At 44.9% G+C, this 21,915-nt stretch overlaps 1 protein-coding gene across 1 annotated transcript; it reads right to left on the bottom strand.

Moving 5' to 3' along the window:
* Positions 1 to 799: 799 nt before the first annotated feature.
* LOC146362348 (immunoglobulin superfamily DCC subclass member 3) lies at positions 800 to 18,704 on the bottom strand. The gene is made up of 14 exons (XM_084920281.1): positions 18,328 to 18,704; positions 11,877 to 12,182; positions 10,811 to 10,955; positions 10,362 to 10,492; positions 9,589 to 9,726; positions 9,334 to 9,492; positions 7,259 to 7,424; positions 6,314 to 6,564; positions 6,069 to 6,233; positions 5,759 to 5,947; positions 5,390 to 5,503; positions 4,844 to 4,970; positions 4,601 to 4,709; positions 800 to 4,034 (listed from the first exon to the last, which is right to left on the bottom strand). The coding sequence occupies exons 1-14, from the start codon at positions 18,374 to 18,376 to the stop codon at positions 3,972 to 3,974; spliced, it is 2,112 nt and encodes a 703-aa protein (XP_084776407.1). The 5' UTR covers positions 18,377 to 18,704; the 3' UTR covers positions 800 to 3,971.
* Between the last annotated feature and the right edge of the window lie 3,211 nt (positions 18,705 to 21,915).

Below are 21,915 nucleotides of genomic sequence, written 5' to 3'. Positions count from 1 at the left end.
TTTAACCTACTGTACAGAGACACAACAGGTTGAGGCTGAAGTGTTTGGAGCATTTAGGAAAGATTTGAGTCTCGGGGAGCTTTTGGCTCCCATTTTGCAAGAAAAGCCTTTAATGAGATGCAAATGCACCTTCAGTACAGTATAACTGTGTTCAGTGTGGGTTGATGTATGTGGGTGAAACAAGTGAACATCTGAGAGTCTGATTATAGCAACACCTTTATGCTGTGTGGATAGGTGGACTGCACACCTGTAACAAACCCGTGCAGGCTGGGTTATGGTGGCCCAGCAGCCAGTGGAGGAGAGTGCAGAAGAGTTTACATTCATTCAAGCAAACAGGTGTAAAACTCCCTGCTGGGCTCTGCTGGCCTCCATGGGATGTGCTCTTTTTGTATCATGAAAAATATTTCTGTCACTCACACACTAAATAAAATAAATATTAAATATTATTTTTGTGTTTCCCAAAAGGTTGATTCTGTTCATCTGGACGTTTTCAGTATGGTCATCATCAGGTGACGTCTTCAGTCTCAGCTGACTGCAGGTGTCAAACCTTTAAACAGGACATTTGCACAATAACAGCCCACTGAAGGAACAATGGGCTGTGGGGTCAGTTTATGATCATTGATATGCAAACTGTCATCAACAACCACTGATCAATGGCCATGAGTCCCATTCACAGAGAGCTGGGGAATGGCTGCAATCACAGCATTGTACGATGGTGACAGATGGACCCTTAGGCCCCTCCTCCATTCAGAGATGGTCTTTCCCTTTTCACCACTAAACAATAAGCAGGACACATGACTTGAGCTAAATTTATTTATTTGGTTTTAGGCATTGAATTTGATGGAGCAAAGAGAAAGGGTGGTGTAAAGCACAGAGCTCAGACAGCTGGAGGTCACAAACATGCTTCTTTCAGTCGGAGGCTTTTCTCTGAAACACTCCTGAGTTTAAACTAAGAACCTAAATAAAATCCTTCTGCCCTCCAAAACACAAACGGTACCGTTTACAACAGTTTGTGCTCCAAAGGTTTTTCTCTTTGTGTGTATTGTGCATGTTTCTGAAGCTATTTCTGTACAAGCACATTATAGGTGAGAAATTAAGCAGTTAGTGTTTGGTTCCATATTGTACCAGTGATGGATTCACCACACACGGACAGGCTGGGCTAAATAAATAATGTAATTATTGATCAAAGGGTCAGATCAAACTAATCACTGGATAACAAAGCTAACCCTTTGGGTTAGGGATAACCTAACCCTAAGCTTTGGCCCGGGTGAGCCACAGGTAGTACTGACACGGAGCAGAATAAATACAGGATTAAATACAATCAAATGTATTGTCTCTGTGTTCTTCTGTTATTGTGTCACTAGGACAGTTTATTCTGTGTAGCTGTGAAAGTGAGCGAGTGTTTAATTGACTCAGAATGGACTGAAGTGAGTCAGTGTCACTGAGGGCGACGTGAAGAACAAATGTGAAAGTCACAGCATGGTGTCCACCTGCTGCCTGTCTGCTCTGCATTTCCACACCTTTCATGTTGACCGGAGGACAGGCCCTCAGCCTCACCAGGTTAAAGCTTTTTGTAAAAATATAACAGTAGAATACAAAGGTTTGGGAACGCTGAAGCACTTAGAATTATTAAAGCATTGTTTCTCCTTGGTTCTAGCAGCCAGTCTCTACTTTTCTACATTTTTCTGCCTTTTTGACCTTTTTTCTTCTAGTCGCTGCCTTTGGGCCATTTGTGAGTTTAATGCCTCAAACAACAGAAAGCTCACAACACTTGCTCGAAGGCTATCTCAAAGTAATGTCTAACAAACATTTCCATGTCACTCTCACATGTATCACAGGGAGAAAACATCTGAAAGGTCGTTGACTCTAATAACAATAATATTAATAATAATCAAACATTCGTTTTGGCACCGTTTCCTGTCACAGCAGGAAGAACAAAAGAAGCTAACATGTTCCTTTCAAATGGCACTACACACTTCATACTACAAAAACACTTTTTTGGTATCACATTTGTTTCACAGCTTTCATCTGCAACAATGGAAATGAAGAGAAAAGCCTTATTTGTTCTCGTGGTGTGAGCAAACCTTTAACACTCATCGGGTCGACTGCTGAACCTCGAGGGAGGGAAACCATTATCGTTAACGTGTTAGAGTCAAAGCTGGATTCTCCCAGTCGTTCTCAAATCACTGGGATTGAAGTGAATTTTATAGCAAAAGGAAAAAAGTGATAAATAATGTTTGCTTGCAGGACATTGATCGTCCTACGATATGCGTGTTAATTTTGACACAGTAAGAAACTCGTGTGGGTTTCATGATACAGCCTACAATTAAATAATTTCATGCAGAGAGCCAAACTGTAAGTAAGAAAAACACAAAATCACAGTTTTCTTCTGTGGCTGCTGATATTCTTCTGAACCGAGAAAGAAGAAGACTTATGAGCTGAAACCAAAGCATTTCTTCACACTCGAGGTTCAACCGCTGCTGGCTTTTACATATTTGTGTTATTTGGTCACATATTTCTTCAACATATTTGGCAAAAACTCAGCTAAAAAAACAATCAGTATTCCTCATAGACATACAAAATTATTCAACATATCTTACATCTTCATATAGAGACATTTAAAAGTTAGAATCAGTGAAATCTGTGTCACTCCGCCTGGAGAGACTCGAACAAAAGCAAGAAAACAAACAATGTTTAAAGCACAGGTGTCCCACTTCCACGAGGAACAATCCAAAACTCAAAGTACACGTATAGTCTATAGTAAGTTTGAAATGAACACAAAGAAAACCATGAAATCTTTATATCTTTGGGTTTCATTCATCTTGGTTTTCATAAAAAACTTTTTGGATAGGCAGCCAGTGTGAAACGTGGCGCTCGTCTGTGCATCCGGGCATGTGGCACAGCAAACGTCGGAGTCACCGAAGTCCCAGTTGACCAATTTGGCATCTAGAAAGTCAGCTTGGCAGCGTGGACTCAGTCATTTTTTGGATTCAGTTATGCAGATTAACAAAGAAGCTTCCCGTTTTGCTCGGTGGAGAGAAAAAAAGGACGCCTGGGTTGTTTCATCATGTTGTCCACGACATACTTCCAAATATGTCTTTGGAGGAAAAGCACGAACATCTTCTGATGTCACAAAAATGGAGAAATTCCACCAAAAGCATAAGAAGCTGAGGCTTGATGGAGGCTGAGACTGATGCTGCAGAGCTCCACATGCTGCTGCACAGTTCGGTCTGTGACTCACACCGGTCAGGGAGATGCTCACTGACCAGAAGCCTTTACTTTTGGATGAGGTAGGCTAGCATTAGCAGGCTCGGGCTAACTATAGAAAAGATGTTCCCATCAGAGTGAGGTAGCTTTCTTTGGAAATGAGCAGCTTTGGGTGGAAGGAGCTGAGTTAAATGGTTCACACGACTCTTCCTAATGGCTTGTAATAGAAAATAGTTTCTCATCACACTGTCACCTCTGGAAGGTGTTCACAAAGGCCGCTATGTTTCTTCTTTTCCTTACTGTAGAGGAATAAAAGGCAAAGTCAAGAGTTTGTCACCACAGAGTGACGAGACCGTCTCTGTCAGGGTCGAGTTTTTGGCTTCATACGAGGTTTAAAGTCCACATCATCACATGTCAGTTTATCAGTGGCGATCTGAGAGGTAGAATATTTTGGTTTACGCCTTCCACTGAAAAAGTGACAGAAATGTTTGTGGTGCGAGACAGGACACAATCTGTGGTGACAACGGCTTTCAAAGGCTTTCTTCACATGCACAGGCATGTGCACAGGCAATAAAGGCAATAAGCTTTGGTTTGAGGGAGGGAGTGTCTACTCTCAGGTTATTAGCAGCAGGTCTGGGGACACTAATGGTATGACTGAGCCTAACAAACCATAGGTGGTGCTCTTTGGTGGGAGGTTCCTAGTGAATGGCGGACTGCTGGAGGACAGGGCAGGGGTGTGGCTGTTATGACATCACTGACCAGTGTTAGCCAGTGCCTGTGGCGTGCAAACCTGACGAATGTTGATCAATGATAACCTGGCAGACCACCTGCTCACAGGACAGAAGAGCACAACAGGAAGGGGACAGAAGAGGACACGTCACAGATCAGAAGCATGCATGTGCACTGCATCACTGTGAGGCTGCAGAAACAAGTCCGGTTTTCTCTTTGAGAACTAGAATCATTCAACAACATCTGGCTAAACCTTCTGTTTAATGTTTGTAACTCTTTTTGCACAAGAAGCTTTTCTCTAAACGTTTTAAGTAGAATGACAAAAGCTATTGAGCAGATGCTTTTTAGAGATTTAACTGGATCCATGTGTTTCCATTCTGTATAAGGATGAAACACCAGCTGCAGTCAGTGTGAAAGCTTCACAGTGGCAGCTGATCTAGTCTGCAGTCACGGTTCCACAGCTGTCTCATGAACTTTACGCTTTATTAGGAAACCTCGTGACTTTGAAGAGGGACAAATAACTCCTCTTCATGTCAGCTGAGTTTGGCAGTTAACCTGACTCAGCAGTCTGTGGTGGATGATGGAGTTAAAAGCACTAACATGTGAGCACCTTTAAATGTGTCTTATTATTATTAGTATACATGAGGTAAGATAAAGCGTGTACCTGAGATTCTCCTCTGGGGAGGGCCTCTCCATCTTTAGGGATGCCAGTGTGCACTGGTTGGATCCTCGATGGAGACCAGCTGTCCTGAGTCCCTTTACTGCAAAACAGACTGCAAACCAGGCCCAGCTGTGAGTGCGTATGCTGCACTGAGCTACATGTGATCATCAGTTAACAGGGATGAACTCTATTTATAAAATGAGCCAAAGAACAACAAGAGAACATGCACAGTGCATGGATGCATACTTGCGACGGTATCCAAACATGAGGAAGAGAACACAGAAGATGATGCAGGCGGTGCCGATATGGATGCCGACGACAATGCTGCCCAGCGAGGCCTCTCCGTCCCTGCACTGACACAGGTGGTCTCCTCCTGGAAACAAACCAAATATTACTGATGAACGTCCTCGTGGCTGAAACACAACAGAGCCAGGTTCTGCCTCACTATCACTGCGCTCTTTGACAGCATGACCTTCACATGTTTTTCAACTTAACCTGTAAGTCATAAATCATAAATCCTCATTTTTTCCTCGTGGTGCATCGTGCTTGTATTCTCATGAAGATTTGACATATTACACGTTTATTTTGTTGTCGTTTGTACACATCCATGAATTAGTGCTGCAGGGTTAGTGGTGTCATTAGTTATTAAAGATCTTTCTACCATTCAAATCTCTCACCAAACCTGCTTTTTTCAGTGTGTTTCCACAAATCGATTTTCATTTACTGATAATCGTTTGCAGTGTCTGCAGGAGCTGTTTGTTGCTGGAGTCGCAGACGTGTGCCGACACTCACCGGTGCTTTGGTCTCTCGCGCCCTCCTCTGCGAGTGACACCAGCCTCTTGGAGCAGTCGCTCTCTCCGTTCCCATTATAGGCAACCAGTTTGATTTCATACACTGCACCCGGTTCTAAAACAGATTCAGACGAGCTCAAACACAGCGTTGCATAAAACTGAACAGAGGGAATAAAGGAACTGATGATGGACACAGATGTAAGACAGACAGGGTGGGACATTTTCAAAGGTGAGGACTGCTCAGAGTTTCATTTAATGTTGGATCTGGCTGTTGCTGAGTCGTGTGTTTGTGAAAAGTCTTACTGGTGAAGTGGTTAGTTTGCAGTACTGTGGTTACAGTGTGCCTATGTGCACCCTTGCACACACTTACCCAGGTTCGACATGGTGTGGGCATTAACGTAACAGGGCAGCTGAATCGGGCTCTGGTACTCAGCGTGGGGGACCCTGCGGTACGACAGCCTGAAGCCCTCGACCATACCGGCCTTAGTGGGAAGTTCCCAGAGGACCTGTACGGCGCTGGAATTTAACACCTTGGTGAAGTAGGTAGGTGGAGCAGGCACTGCATGGAGGCAAAAGGACAGTGGTCAATTGGAAAAAGGCATTACTCACTGTGCTAAAGAAATGATAAAAACCAGTTTGGACGACTGATCCCTGCTGGTCTCACTGTTTGGTGATCTTACCGCCCCCTAAAGTAGTCACAGTCACAGTGTGGGACTGCTGACTGGCTCCCATGGGAGAGTAGGCCTTCAGGTAAAGAGAGTAGGTGGTGGCTGGCTCCAGGTTGGTAACGTCGTGCTGAAAGTTGCCTTTACTGATGGCTTCCTGCAGCTCCAGACTGTCAGCCTCTAAATAACACACACACACACATTATGAGACTTAAGATCATAAGATAAATGGCAGCATGTGTGTGTGTGCTCACACTCACCTCCTATCTTGCGGATGTGCAGCACGTAGCCGATGATGCTCTCAGTGACGTTGGTGGGCGGCTGGTCCCAGCTGATCTGCAGGGCGTGCGTGGACACGGCTTTGGCCGTGAAGCCTCCTGGGGCATCGGGCAGATCCTTACCCTGCGCCACGGCCAGGCGGGCACTGGCCTGGTTGGTACCGGCACTGTTCTCGGCAATGCACTGGTAGATAGCCTCGTCTTCCGAGCCGATACGGGTCAAAGCCAGAGTGCTGTAAGGACAACATACCCAACGAGTAAGCTGCTGTTACTTCACTGCGTGGGAAATGTGATGGTTCAGCAGTTAAAGCAAGTGTTAAACGTACTGCAGCTCCATCTACTCTGCATCTAGCTGCTCTCACCTATCAGTATTACTGTACTACTATATCTCTTGTATCTTCTCCATTGCAGAGTGAACACATGACTGCTAACACTGTGAGAAACTGGACACAACTTTGAATAATGATTCTGGTCTCACTGATAAGAAATGAATTCCTAAAAATGTTGGAAATCCTGCAAAAATGCTTTAAAATACATTTAGATGAGGATGCAGATGAGCCTGAAGGACTGCACGTCAAACTGTTCCAGTCAACAATTACAGAGGATTACGTTGGGATTTTACTCCTGGAATCAGTGGTGTTTATGGAAAATGTTGTAGTCTCCTGTGATGTTTCTGACACACTGTGACGGAGCTGAGCTCGGTGAGCGAGGACGGCACTGTCGCTTCACAGGAGATGTTTTTGGTTTGAATGTCTCTGCGTGGAGACGGCACGTGCTCTGTATCTTTATGTGACCTGCTTGGTCGATCTCACTGTGACCAACACACACCGATCATATGAAGCGCTGTCACTCTGTGGGTCAAGTGTTAAAGCTAAAAAGGTTGAAGTATATCACAGATGGCGTTTTTGCACTCCCTGACTCACATACCTGTTGTTATTGGTAAGCTTGATGTTGTGTCCAGGCATCAGGACCTTGCCATTCTTCAGCCAAATGAGATGAGGCTCAGGGACACCCTGCGCCACACAGGTGAACACAGCACTGCCCCCTGCTGGTTTGGATACAGACTGTGGCCACTGCAGGAACTCAGGAGGAGCTGAGGTGGAACAGACGGAGGTGAGACCGAGAGCAGACAGCAAAACAGAATCACAGCGTAAACCTGAAGCACATCCCGTCCACTGTATGAATGCACATCGGACTGCAGAGCATCTACCAGGCTGAAGAGCGTTTAAAGATCATTCTGCTTCATTACAATGTGGCTCTTATTTTATTAGCCTTAATGCACCGCACAGAAAAATGCTGCAAAAGCACACAAAACCAAAGGGAAGTGTTAGTGGGGAGATGTTAGCGTGACGGAAACCAAAACATGTGAAGGACGCCCTGAGACACCCTTTAGAGAAGCGGACGGTGCTGTGACGATTCAGGTATCACCCTGTCCCTGTGTGTGTGTGTGTATATGTGTGTGTGTGTGTGTGGGGGGGGGGGGGGGGGGGGGGGGGTGTCATGCCTTACATGCCCAATTATACTGATTAAACTTTTGTCTGCCTTTATCAACCACCTGCACAGCTGTATTAACAGATTTACTGTTTGTTTATTGTTTTTCACACGTTGGCCACTTGTGTGGTGTCCCGTTCCTCCTGCTAACAGCAAACCTGATGTATGTGCACTAAAACATCACACCTTGCTGTTGTTGCTGTCCTGATACTTTATGCCTTCTACATTGTTTATTATGCTTCCAAGTAATGAGGAACATAACGCACAGGGACACATTTTATTGAAAAATGTTACAGTTAGTGGAAGAATTATGGGCGTATTTTTTACTGCTGCTCTGCTTGTAAATGACTTATTCTTTCTCCTTCTGCCTCTCTGCCCTCCACGCCTACTCCCTCCATCCAACTGTTTTCAGAGACATGTGTCCTTATTACTCCGGTCTAGGTCATGGGTCAGAGATCGCAGGTCATTCCCTCCCCCTTGCAACCCCCACCTGCCCCCTGTATTGTTGTCCTGCACGTTTTGTTTCCCCATATGTGGTCTTTGTCCCTGCATCCTGGCCACAGAACAACAGCTGATTTCAGCTGGACGATGGAAAGATTGACACATTTAAACTCCTCAGCTGACTCCACTATCACAGACACGGCAGACGTTTTCCAAAAGTGATTTTAGTGGAAACAGAACAAACTGAATTACAAACTAAATAAATGAATGAATACATCAGAGATGATGTATTGATAAATGATTTAGAGCGATGTGGAGCAGACAGAGCAGCTCAAACTGGCTCCAGTAGTAGGACAGTGAATATTTAACACGCTATATTTTAAAATTTGAGAGACAAAAAGGACGTGAATACAAACACTGGTGTTTGAAAATGATCCTTGTTAAAGACGAGGCTTCACGGCATGTTTAAACCTTTCTGAGAATACAAAGTTTTCATTGTGTGTTAATTTGGTTTTTCTTTTAATTAAACAACTTAATTAATCCGAAAATAACTGAATTCAGTTTTTTACTTAATTTTACTGATTGATTTTTATTTTCCCAAAGTTTCATTTTCAGCAGCCTGTGACTGAGAACAGCTAATGAGCATCATTAGACTTAGAATATGGACACGTGCAGGGTGATGGATGAAAGCACGTCCACCCCCAACTGCAAGTCAGTCGGCCTCACTCAGTCCCTCCCCCACCGAAGAGCCGGGGGCACAGACACACATACACCCCCCCCCCACGCAGGGACAGGATCCGTGCTAACTGAACACATCTTAGCTCACATGTCTTACAGCTGGTTAACAATAAGTGTGAACACAGGTCTGAGCATTTATCCACATTACCTGTCATGTAAGTGTAACATGTAAACTACTTTCTAAATGCCGATCATGCATCTATCTGTACTGGACACAGACTATTTACCACACAGACACCTGACAGGTACAGTGAAGAAGTGTTGGACAGTCAGCGGTCAGTACTGAGGGGTGGATGCTAAAGAGCACGTCAGCGGTCCCTGTACATCCTCACCTTGTACCACGAGGCGTCCGAGTGCAGTGCGCCTCATCCTGGTGCCGGGCCGGTTGGCAGCGCACACATACACACCAGAGTGCTGCAGGGATACGTCTGAGATCATCAGGTTCCCTGTCCCGAGAACCTGGATGCCCTCCACCCCAATGGAGCGCCCGTCTGATGGACACACGGACACAGAAATAGTTCATGAAATCAAACCTTTGTGGCTTGTCAATCTTTTTTTCACATTCTGCTGGGATGCTACAGGGCTACCTAGCCTGCTCCAGGAAACAATGGGCCTTGGGTTTCCTGTGGCGATACACTCCAAGATGGCGGTCTGATGGACCGTGATGGTCAGATTCTGAGGTCCTGACAGGATCACGGGCTCCTTGTAGGTTCTTGGAGTCCCACCTGGAAGGTGAGGAGACACAAAAAGAGAGTATGGAACCAATGACGTCGGGACGAGGAGTGTATAGTGTGAGTGTAATACACAGTACGTAGTATACAGCTGTGTTTAGTATATAATACACTGGTTTTACTCCCAGTGACTGTTGACGTAGCCAATCAGCAGATTCATGTGGAAGTATCACAGGCAGTGTATATGTGATATACGGTAACGTCCCTACCATCACAGCCACGTGGAGCGGACAGTGGGTACTTACATAAATGTGGGATTGTCCTTGTGGCTCTAAACTTGCAGCTTTGACATCACTGCATAAACCCAGCAGCACTGTTAACAGTGTAAGCGCCCTGCACACCTCAGATGTTATGAAATGTAGCATTAGAAACATTAGAAACATTAGAAACATTAGAAACATTAGAAACAACGTTGTGTTTGGGCTGAGGGCTGTTGCTGGGAACGACTCAGGTTGTGGTGACAGTTACATGGACACACGTGTGATTGGAGTTCTACAGTCTCTGGTTACAGATCCAAGATGTGATCATGTACTCTTGGACTGTGCTCATGCAGGCGCTAACCCCTGCCGCTCATATCCCAGCCGTACTATAACAGCTTGTACACTGAAGGGGATCATGAGTCCACCTACCAGTAACATTGAGCGTGGCTTCGTGGCTGTAACGAGTGTTGGCGATGTTGGTGGCAACACAGCGGAAAACCCCTGCATCCGCCTTTCTCACACCTGTCACCTGGAGGATGCCCATTGGTAGGAGAGTGTACCTGGACAGGTAAGAGAAGCTGAGTGAAGATGAGGCACTAAACATCATTATTAATTACTGTCTTGTGCTATACAATTTCCTATTTTGTCAAATTACAAAAGAGGTGAAAGGAAGGAAAAAGTTCCCTGTCTTTCTTCTTAGAAGGAACGTTATTTATCTTTCCAATGAATTCTGCTTATACATGAACATTAGATGTAATGTGACTCAGGCTAACAGAAAAGCTACCGGAGCAGTTACATGTGGTCCTTTATAAAAAACACCACATATCACAGTCCACGATACATGTGTTGGTAGTTGAGTGTGTTGAGTCTGAGTTTACCTGCTGTCAGTGGTGTTGAGCAGCACTCGGTCTTTTTCCCATGTGATTCTGGCTTCAGGTACTCCATTGATCTGACACTGGAATCGAGCGACTCCTCCCTCGTCCACAGACATTGATGCAGGGTGTGTGTGGAACTTAGGAAGAGCTGGAGAGCCAATCACACAAAGAGAAAAACAGTGCACACAAATGTTGAACATCTCCAAAGTCTGTGGGAGAGTCAGGCAGCCTTTCTTACTGTAAGACTGACCTTTTTACATGCAGCTTGTATGCTAACCATGTTCCTGTGAGTAATATAAATTTGGTGCCCACACACAACCATGCGGGGCTGCTTTGAAATGGGGCCATAACCAATAAGGCGGAATTCAATAGATATGCCCTGTAAATGAGATAGCATCACCATGGCAACTCATTGCATTAAAGCAAGACCACCTCAAGATAATAAGCTATAATTCTCCTGGTTTAACCATAAACTCTGTGTTTACTGGTTTGAACAAAGGCGTGAGCTCCAGGAGGAGGAGTGTACACTGATGCTCGGTGTGTGTGTGTGTGTGTGTGTGTGTGTGTGTGTGTGTGTGTGTGTGTGTGTGTGTGTGCATATGGGACAAAAAAAGTCAAAGTACCTTTGACAGAGAAAGGTCAAAGTGCACTGACTGCAGCAGAGCCTCCGATGTTCACACTGAAATTCTTGGGTTTTCTTTCCTTCTGTGATTGCTTTGCTTTAACTAAGATACATTAAACCAGCACTGCGAAGCTTCAGTTCTCTTCACAGACTGATTATAAACAGCTGGGAAATCTAATGTGTCGTTGGGTGTCTCAGCATCTTATCAAACACATCAACATTGCTGTGTAACACAACATTAGTGGTCTTAAAAACCTAAATCTGGGACGTGAGCTGGGTTGCTTTGTTTAACCAGCCAGATCAGAATGCTCCTCCTCAGTGAGCATGCTCAGACTACCCAGCACCACCTTTCCGCACCTAAATGTGTTTTTCCTAACATATCAGCTGCTAAAGCTGTGTGTGTTGCTGAAGTATGTGGAGGTTATAAAATTCTTGTCGATCACTTACATGCGAGGTGGACTTTGGCCTTGCGGCTGACGAGCAGGCCGTAACGGTTCTGTGCAGCGCAGTCGTACTCGCCCATGTCTGCATCGCTGCCCTCTCTGCGTTTCTGGAAGCTCTTTATTAGCAGCGTGCCATTCTCTAGCACTCGGACCCGTGGGGTACTGGGTACGGGCGCTCCGTTCTTGCGCCATGTAATTGCGATGGGTTCCTCACCCTGGACCTGACAGTCCAGCATGAGTGGCCGATCCCTCACCGCAATCACGTCCGTGGGTTCTACCAAGAAAGAAAGCTCAGAGGCCCAGCAGCCGCCTGCAGACAGAGGAAAGACAAAGCTTTTACTGTCATTTATTTATTCTGTAAATAAAATGCATTTTAACTATAATTTCCAACCCAATACAGATCCTTTGTGGATGTGCTGGGAAGTTTTAGAGGGGCCAAAACATCTTATTTATATTTATACAGACGTTCCTCTGAGGTGGGCTCACTGTAGTGCATTTTTATGACATCGTAACAGGAAGCATAAAAGAAAATAAAGTAAACATAAAGGGAAACTATCTGGATGCTGGTTTAGCTCCGTGTGTGAGCAGGTGATCACCTGCTGTATGGCTGTAAAGCAGCGTCTTTCCCAGTCATCTCTACTTACTATCAAAACAATGTAACTCCCACTGGATGCAAGCTGGCTGGAAGAGAACTGGAGGTCTGATTGTGTCCTATTGTAAACTATCTGAAACAGAGGCTGTCACCACTTCCTGACTCGAATTATAGCTGAATAATATCCAAATAATCACACACACACAGCTCTAACTCGATAGATGACACATGAGGATTTGTGGCCTGTGATGATTTTATTGCAGTCACAGTGGAGGCTGAATGCCACTGAGCTGTGGAGGAGAACACTGGTGGGGTCGCTGGGGTCAAGTTGGGAGACCCTGCATTGAAGCAGGGCCCAGTAGAGACAATGGCATTGTGACCATGCTTATTTGCACCCAACCCCCAGTTATTTCTTCTTGTTGGCCAACACACAACCAAGGGCACCATCTGCCCTTCTTATGCACCCCTCCACCCATCGACTGTCATTCATATCTGTGTCTGAGGTGACTTTCCCATGCTCCCAGATCTCCTTCCTCGCCGTGTCCCGTCTCTGCGGTGACCTCGGGAAACCTCAGTCTTTGTTGTTTTCTTTCAGCCTTCAGAACATTGAACCCTTGCATTGGCTGCCCTCTGTCCGGCTGTGAAGCATTAGCATTAACTGCACTTGAACTTCCAACATATCTCATCATTGTCACCGAGGATTCTCGTAACCGGCTGGACTAAACATGCAATACAACCGGCGACAGTGACAGCCCACACAGCAGCCTGAATTTGAACTTTAGTCTTTTTTGGTATTTAATTGCAGTTCAGTGTGTTTAATTTGTCAGTGCACGTTTATATTCTCACAGATTTTGAGTTTTCATCTAACACAGGTAACATGCACTTGCACGCAACACAGAAAGCTCTTCCTGCCTATCATCATTCAGCAGATATGTCAAAAAGAAGAAGCTGCAGAACTCAAGTCTTTACTCGTTTATTCAACGTGTAACGTCCAGCATCTGCACCTTGTAGTGAGGATGAGTCACAACAGAAACTCGACATCAACACTAAATCAAACACTAAAACAGAAGATGAAAAGTTCCCAGTGTCAAAGCTCAGACTGTTCGTCCACTGCGAGGTCGTGTTTGCGTCACGTCAGCGTGCTTGAATGTAACCTGCAGTGGGAGCATTAACGTGCTGTTGCTAACATGACTGACTCTGTCCCAGGTCACTCAGTCACTCTGACATGACCTCAGGTCCTGTTCACTGAAGCAGAAACATGTCATAGACTGTATCATAACATAGTTTTGTAATATTACATATAAAGTGGACATGTTTGCTGCAGTTCCTCTGCACATGATGTTATTGGCGTTCAGGTTTTATCAGAGTCAGATTTTAAGCCTTCCACTGAGCTGCTGCCCGTCCTCATGATCTCTGTCACTGCTCTGACTGATGTGCTGAATCCAGAAACGAGCGTCTGCCCTCGTGCTAATGAGAAATCTCTCACTCAGCAGATGCTCTTAGCAGATACGACTGTGGCTCTTCTGGTCAGCTGTCTCGGGGGGGTAACAGCCTACAGCCCCTCTGAGATCCACATCTCTCAGGCCTAGTGGGGGCTCGCACCTTCTGTGGGTTTAATTATTGAACACAGTGTCTCAGGCTGTGATATCTAATAATAAGTATTATAAGCTATGTCTTAATCAGACTGCTGAAGGCCTGTCACAGAAGACCAATGAGGAGTACCAGCAGCACCTGAGAAGTTACATGTGTATGACAGTGATCAGTGTGGGGCCAGCCTTCAGATACCATGACCCACTGACAGGACTAAACTTTATCTGAGCCTCGACCAGAAGACGTCTGAGTCTCACACTTTGGTCAAAGCTGAGTTTTGATCTCATCTGTAGGAGAAAAGTCTCCGAACGTTGTCATTTGTTCACAGTCAGTGAATCATAGACCACAGTGTTTCCACATGCAGTCTCTCTGCTGTCGTCACATAGACCTTAAAGCGTTTTGGAACAAACCCACTGTAATCACTTCTTTATCTACCTGAGATGGTGACACCTCCGTGTGCTGTTTGTAACCTTTGAAACATCTGAGTCATCAGTGACTCATCAGCAGCTGTCTAACTTTGTGTGGTCCAGTGTGCACCACCAGTGCGCACCACCAGTGTGCACCACCAGTGCGAACCACCAGTGTGCACCACCACCAGCAGATCTTTATGAATATGATGGTAAATAGTGTCCTGTGTTTGTCCAGCAGACTGGTCTCTCCTTTATACCAGAACAGCCTCAGTCTGAGGTGAGCATGCCCCCCCACAGGCATCATCCAGCCCCCTTAATGTCACCTTTGTGTCACGTTGTTTCACACTGTACAGTTATTGTTCTGAGACATGAGGTCTTTGTGGATGTGACAGAATATCAAATACAGTAATATTTTGTATAAACTGTGTTATTAGAAACATGTCCATTGTTGTTATTGAGCTTTATATCAGCAAGAAGCTGGATAAATATTACCTGATCATCTGTCGAGAAGGAAGTGAAACAGCATTCAATAACTCTGCTTTTTCACTCCTCGATACGTAAACCAAGTCACGTGGAGCCAAACGGCTTTTTAATAGCATTTCCTACATGATCGTTTACATTATGAACATAAACTGAACAAAACAAAGAAAAATAAACACGCTTACATCATCACAAAGAGACGTGAAGCACTGAGCTGACTGAACCAGATGATTCATATGAGGTGAGCTCTGTGCCCTGAGCGGCCGACACAACAGAAGCAGGACGATGAACTACAAAGACTTTAAATAATAATTATAAGATGAAGGCTGAAGTCAAACTGAGGTCGCAGCATTACAGACTGCTGAGTCCAATCTGTGAACTTAATGAGATTTTTTAAGGGAGGAGGTTGTCCAGCAACCCCCACACTAGCGCCCCATACTTGTGACCTCAAGCCCTTCAAGGGCCACGAGAGTCAGAGGTGCGGAGGATGGATATGTAGATGAGGGTTGGGGGGTTGGTACTCATCCCCAGCCTGAGCGACCCACCCGGCCTTCTGCTGCTATTGTTTAACAAGACTGCTGCCCCTGAACTTCACACATCTCTCACCATCCCCCCAAAGCCCCTAATTTATAGTACAAACACACGATCTTTTAAAGTTTTGCCTCCAAACACTGACAACATGGAGTTTACTAGATGTGACTGCAGGGTTTTTAGGAACTGTTCCCCTCAGATGCTAAACATGAACATGCTGAGGCCTTTTTCCTTCATGACAGTGAAGCAGACATAAAATCTACAGTGCACTCCAGCTGTTGTTGTGATTTGGCACTATATAAATACAACTGCATTCAAAGCCTTGAGTTTGTATTTAAACTGTGGTTTTCCAATGTTGTTTAAAATGTGAGGCCAAAAGAGATGCTGGTGGATGGAGGAGTCCATCACTGAGTCAGAGGGTGAGTCTGTGTGAATGACACATGGTGCAGTAAGAGCTTTGAGTGCATGTAATTTACCAAAATCAGCAACACCAGAAGACGAGCAGAGGAGACAGCTAGAGAGTACGATCACAGAGCAATCCACAGTTCAGCAAAACAACCTCACAACATTTAACCGAGTGAGGATCGGTGTCGACGTCGTGAACCTCAGTGGAGTCCTTAAACTCCACTCAGTGTACGTTTATGTGACATGAAAAGTGTCTAAACCGTACAGTGGATTTCAAAGTTAGCATCAGATTATCTAAATATTTATTAACCTGCTGAGGTTACCTATGTGTAGCCTAATCCTGAGGCCTCTGCATTCAAGGGGTCGATTTTTAATAGGAAGTCAATCAATAAGCTTCAGCTTGTAGTCACATTTGATAAGCTTTGTGTTCACACATGAAGGCTGCAGTAAGCTTTGTTTACTCCAACACAACAGTGCTCATCAGACTGAACATGATGATGATGATGATGATGCACCTCTACAAAATAAATGCATTCTTTGATTTGAAATCAGGAGACTTGAAATACGCAGGAAGCTGAATCTCCTGGTTGTCCTGCTTCGTGTTATAAACTTGACACAAACAGAAATGCAGCGACGTGTTTCAGCTTCAGCAGCTTCATTCACATCTGTGAATATCTTCCAAAATGATTGTGTTTTAGACAGGAAGAGATATTTTACTGTGAAAGGGAGGATTAACTGTATAACAAGAGGTACGTGTCAAGTCCATCGTCTGTGCTGAAAACATCAGCAGCAGATCTGATCCAGGAGCAGCGCGACAGAGACGAGGGGCCAAAGCTTTTTAAAACCTGATTATGGCCCGAAGTCAGGCTTTCAACTGAAGCTGCAATGACGCTGACGCTGTTTCATGTCATGATGCACAGATACACGACCTGCTGGTAGAAAGAGTTTGTCTGACTTGTGTGCTCGTTACAAGCAGCTTCTCACACGGCGATGCTGAAGCTGAAAGACGACTTTGCAGCCTTTCATCTGCTGTCTCTGAGACTAAGTGGCACAGCTGTGGTACTGTACTCGTCCAGCATGGAAATATGCAAAACAATTAACAAGCCAACCAGTAAATGAGACTAACTGGGCCCATGAAGGCGTTGGTGCACGGTGGCAGGGCACGCTGCGGTGCTGTAAACATTAGCCTGAGCTCTCCAGAGATTGAGATGTTAGCTTTTGTATGTTTCACTGCAGGAAACAGAGCCACCGCAGACCCATTGTTGTGGATTAAACCAGTGGGAGCGTGAGGGGAGGGGGGTGGAGGGCATGGTCACAGGCAGCTGGAGGAGGATTACCTTATAGTCACATATCTTTAATAAAGGCTCAATGTGAGCGCAGACTGCTGCAGTGTTATGGAGATGAAGGTGTAGGGGTGAGGTCAGTGAAGACTGAGCACTTCTGGAAGGCTATTGTCCTTCTGCACCCCCCACCCCCTCACAGACTGCTCTGGTGACCCAGAAAGCCGACCCCCTCCACAGGGTCAGAGGTCACTGACTCTCAGCTCGTTCTGTGTCTGAGTTAAGGACAGAAATGAAACTGCTTTAAACCTGCTGTGCTTTTTAACAAAAACAACCTTTTTCTGCCTCCAGCTCTGCAGCCTCCAGCTCTGCAGCTCTCTGTTACTGCATCACGACCTAAATATCAATGAAAACTTCATTTTTTCTTTTACATTTTCAGTTTTATTTGAAATCCTATTTTGAATGTGTAGAAAAACAGACATGTGAAATGTGTGTGCTGTGAATAGAAAGAGCCTTGCTTAGTCTAATGTTTGTTTGTGGAATATTAATAATCACCACCCAAATTACTCTGCAGAGTGGAGACGAACCCCATTAACCCCACCCCCACCACACCACCCAAACTGATATCCATTCAACGCTGAACCATCAGCATTGAAAATGTGTTGATTGGAGGAAAAGTGGGATAATTTACATCAAATCTGAAACAAGTTTAGTTATATCATCGGTATATTATCGTCTGACAGGCTCGTGTTCCACAACAATACAGATATTTACTGTCAGTGCGATCTGCACACGGTGTCAGAGTAAGAGACGCTTCTGCAGTGAGAAATAAAGGATATTAATATTGTGATGTTTTATAAAATGCTGTCGATCCTTTTGGATTGAGTCACTTCCACACTCACCAGCTTTGAGTGGGATAATCCACCGATCTGTTTCCACACCGTGTGACTCTCGTGTCCACCTGCAGCCTGAGCAGGTCTTTATGAAACTTAAGGACAAACTAACGGCAGCACTTACCGATGAGCATACTTGTTTATCAAATGACAAAATGTTCTGCCCATTAATCAACATGAAACTGAATTAATATCAGTGTACAAACTCATAGAGCAGCAATCACACCATAATGTGTGAATATGTACCAGTGCAGGTGAAGAGAGGTCTACTTACTGAAACTGTAGAAGGCTGTGAGCCAGCTGAGGAAGGTCACTAGTTTCATTCTGGTCTCCAGCGTCCTCGCTGTTAAAGCTTCTCACCCCGCGAAACCCCAAAATCCAAAAGAGGAAAAAAGTCAAGCGGACAGCCAGTTTCTTCTGTGCTCTCCTGCTCCGTGTGCTCTTTGGTAGTGCAGCATAAACGGACACGTTCTGTGTCAGATCATTGCTCTTCTTCTGTCCTTCTCAGCATTCAGCCTCCACAAGGTTCATGTTCAAAGCTACTCTGAGCATCGAGCGAGGAAGAGACCTCAGCGTGGACAGACCTCATTAGTTATTCTGCTTCATTGTTGTCAGTGAATGGACACTGACACCGAGGTTTGTGGCAGGTTTGCGTCCTACCAACCAATCACAGCCCCAGAGCAACAGAAGGGTGGTAGCTCAGCCCGGGAGCCGTGATTGATAATCGTTTACAGAGAGCTCTTCTGGTTGGCCGCTGCCTGATGGACCAGCTGTGGCCTGAGCCGGAAACCCCTCGCAGGCCGGCTGGAGTTGTGATCCTGGGATACTTCCACCGGACATAAAGAATCGAGTGGAAAATACTCACAGGAAATATTGTTCCCATGATGAACATGTTTGTGCAGACTGGAAGCTTTTAGCACACGACTTTTTTAATTGGCTGAGCTTTGCTCGAGTCAGGCTACAAACATATTAGGTGAAATGTGACAGTTGTTACTTCGACCTTTAAGTCAGTCGTGGGACAAATGTTAGAATCTTGAACCAGTTTAATATATTTTATGTACAGACGTGTAGTTATAGACTCCATACGAATCACTGGCTTAAGACTGACTTATTTATCAGGAGTTTTACAGATTAGAGATGAGTCCCGTCTTTCTCCTGTGCCCCGGTCCTTGTTAAGCTGTTCAGTGTCAAAGCCAGTTTACCTTTAGTCATGTCTCTCTCCTTCGTGTCCCAAGGAATCCCTGGGTAGTGCATATGTCCCAGTTTCAAAACCATCGGGATACTGTATGGAAGGTAAATAAATGACTGAAGGTTCTCGTGAAGCCGTGTTTTATTTACAGTAGAACATTTGAAATGTTTCAACAGAGAAAAGAAGTTGAGAGGATTGTTTCCCGTTGTTGCCTCACAGCGAATCGAGCTGCTCAGCCGTCCTGGCTCTTCTGTGCCACGATGCACAAATGTGTTCAGGCCAGCTCACCACACACACACACACACACGCACGCACGCACACACACACACACACACACGCACGCGCACACACACATGCTGCTTTCATAGATGCAGTGTACACTTTCACACTGTTCTGCTGAAATATTTAAAAAGGACATCAAGAGAATATCTCTTTAAGATATTTACATAGCTTTAAGCATTGAAGCTGCCATAGGGACCAATGCAACAGTATCTTTGTCTCTGTCTCTCTAGTCTGGAGATTTATTTGCTATTGTCTTCCCCGGGATAGTTGTCCCATCAAGTTCACCCCAAAATCAGACTGTGTTAATGGTCAGACTGTGTTAATGGTCAGACTGTGTTAATGGTCAGACTGTGTTAACATTCATGCTTAGACACAAGATTAGATACGTTTAGAGAAAGAGAATGAATAAGATTTGTTCGGATGGATTTCTAGGACAACAACCTCTCGTCTCTAAAAACAACATGACAGCATGTTTGCTGTCCTTTGGACAGACAAGACCAAAGTGAAGATGTTCGTCCATAATTCACAGCAGCTGTTAGTACAGCAATGGAAACATGATTTCTGCAGCTTGCAGTCACTGAGTCAACCAATGACAGGGTCATTTAAGACTATACTAGTGACACGCAGTCTCAGGCTGAAGCTGTGACAGGCTACTGTAGGATTTTTACATAAAAACTTCCTACTGCTGTCTTCATGCCTCACAGCTCCTACAGCTGTCCTCTCTTCCTTTGTCTCGGTCTTTCTTGCTCTTGTGTTTCACTTTGTCCACAGCAGTTTCACTCTGTGCTGCGTTCTTTACCCAAACCTGGCTCGTCGCATCATTTTTCCTCCTGAATTGCTGCAGTACTCTGTGCTAGGTGTTCGGTTCATTGGTGCTTCTAAAGTGCCCATGAGTGTGAATGGTCGTCTGTCTCTGTGCATTGGTCCAGACTGGGTATATCCAGGGTGTGTATTGGATAACCAGAAGTGGGTGGATGGAAATTCACATTATGTGTAAATGTTGATGTTTTAGTGTGTGGTTTGAGAAGGAACACAAGAAAATCAGTTAGAAAACTAACAGTTTGTTGGATGCTGGACGTCGGGCCCCCAAAGGTGAAAGAAAAGATGTAAAAGGAGCTGCAGGACGGTTTCACAGAAACATTTCATCACTCCAGGGTCAAACTCCAAGGTGCTCTTAAAAAGCAAAGACTAGCAGACAAATGAAAGAAAGATCAAATGAGGTGTTTAGTTGGACGTGATTGGACAGCAGACAGGAAGTGTTTGAGGGCCACTCATGGTGACAAAGCATCTGCCCGCCTCCTGATTTCTTTTGTTTTACATGCTTGTCACACGTAACACAATTAAATATGATATTTCACCAGATATATGATCTGCACAACATTACTTTGGCCTCCAGTAACACTGTGAAGAAAATTGGAGTCATTTTTAGACTGGACTGTAATTCATTATTGTCAAGATGTCTTTGAAATACCTTCATCTGATCAGCTGCAGTGGGACTCCTGATTTCTCCTGCTTTGGCTTCCCTTCATTGGCTTCCTGTTAAATCCAGAATTCAAAATCCTGCTCCTCACATACAAGGTCTTAAATAATCAGGCCCCATCTTATCTTAATGACCTTGTAGTACCATATCACCCTATTAGAGCACTTCGCTCTCGCTCTGCAGGCCTACTTGTTGTTCCTAGAGTATTTAAAAGTAGAATGGGAGGCAGAGCCTTCAGTTTTCAGGCCCCTCTTCTGTGGAACCAGCTTCCAGTTTGGATTCAGGAGGGTTACATTGAAATATTCCTTAGCTATGTTAGAATAGGTCATTAGGGCTTTCCATGAGTGTTTCTTCTTCGTTCACCTTTTTCACGTGTTTATACACCACTCTGCATTTCATCATACTGCTGAGATTATATAAATATAAATAAAACTGGACTGAATTCAGCTGAATTCGTTAAAACATGAAACAAATGGTAAAAGGCCTGAATTTGTATAGCGCTTTACTTAGTCCCTAAGGACCCCAAAACGCTTTACACTACATTCAGTCATTCACACACTGGTGATGGCAGCTACATTGTAGCCACAGCCACCCTGGGGCGCACTGACAGAGGCGAGGCTGCCGGACACTGGCGCCACCGGGCCCTCTGACCACCACCAGTAGGCAACGGGTGAAGTGTCTCGCCCAAGGACACAACGACCGAGACTGTCCGAGCCGGGGCTCGAACCGGCAACCTTCCAATTACAAGACGACCTCTCAACTCTTGAGCCACGATCGTCAACAAACACCTAAGCTGAGGCAAGCGAGGCCTGGTCCTTTCATGAGAAATTATGGTAGGTCAGCATTTAAAACTAGTGTGCTGTATTTACTCTACTTATATTTGTCTGACATTAAGATTTGTTTGGTGATGG

The sequence above is a fragment of the Perissodus microlepis genome, chromosome 22 (genome assembly GCF_051167445.1).
Source record: "Perissodus microlepis isolate ML-2025 ecotype Zambia chromosome 22, ASM5116744v1, whole genome shotgun sequence".
NCBI lineage: Eukaryota > Metazoa > Chordata > Actinopteri > Cichliformes > Cichlidae > Perissodus > Perissodus microlepis.
This window is presented reverse-complemented; position numbering and strand designations above follow the sequence as displayed.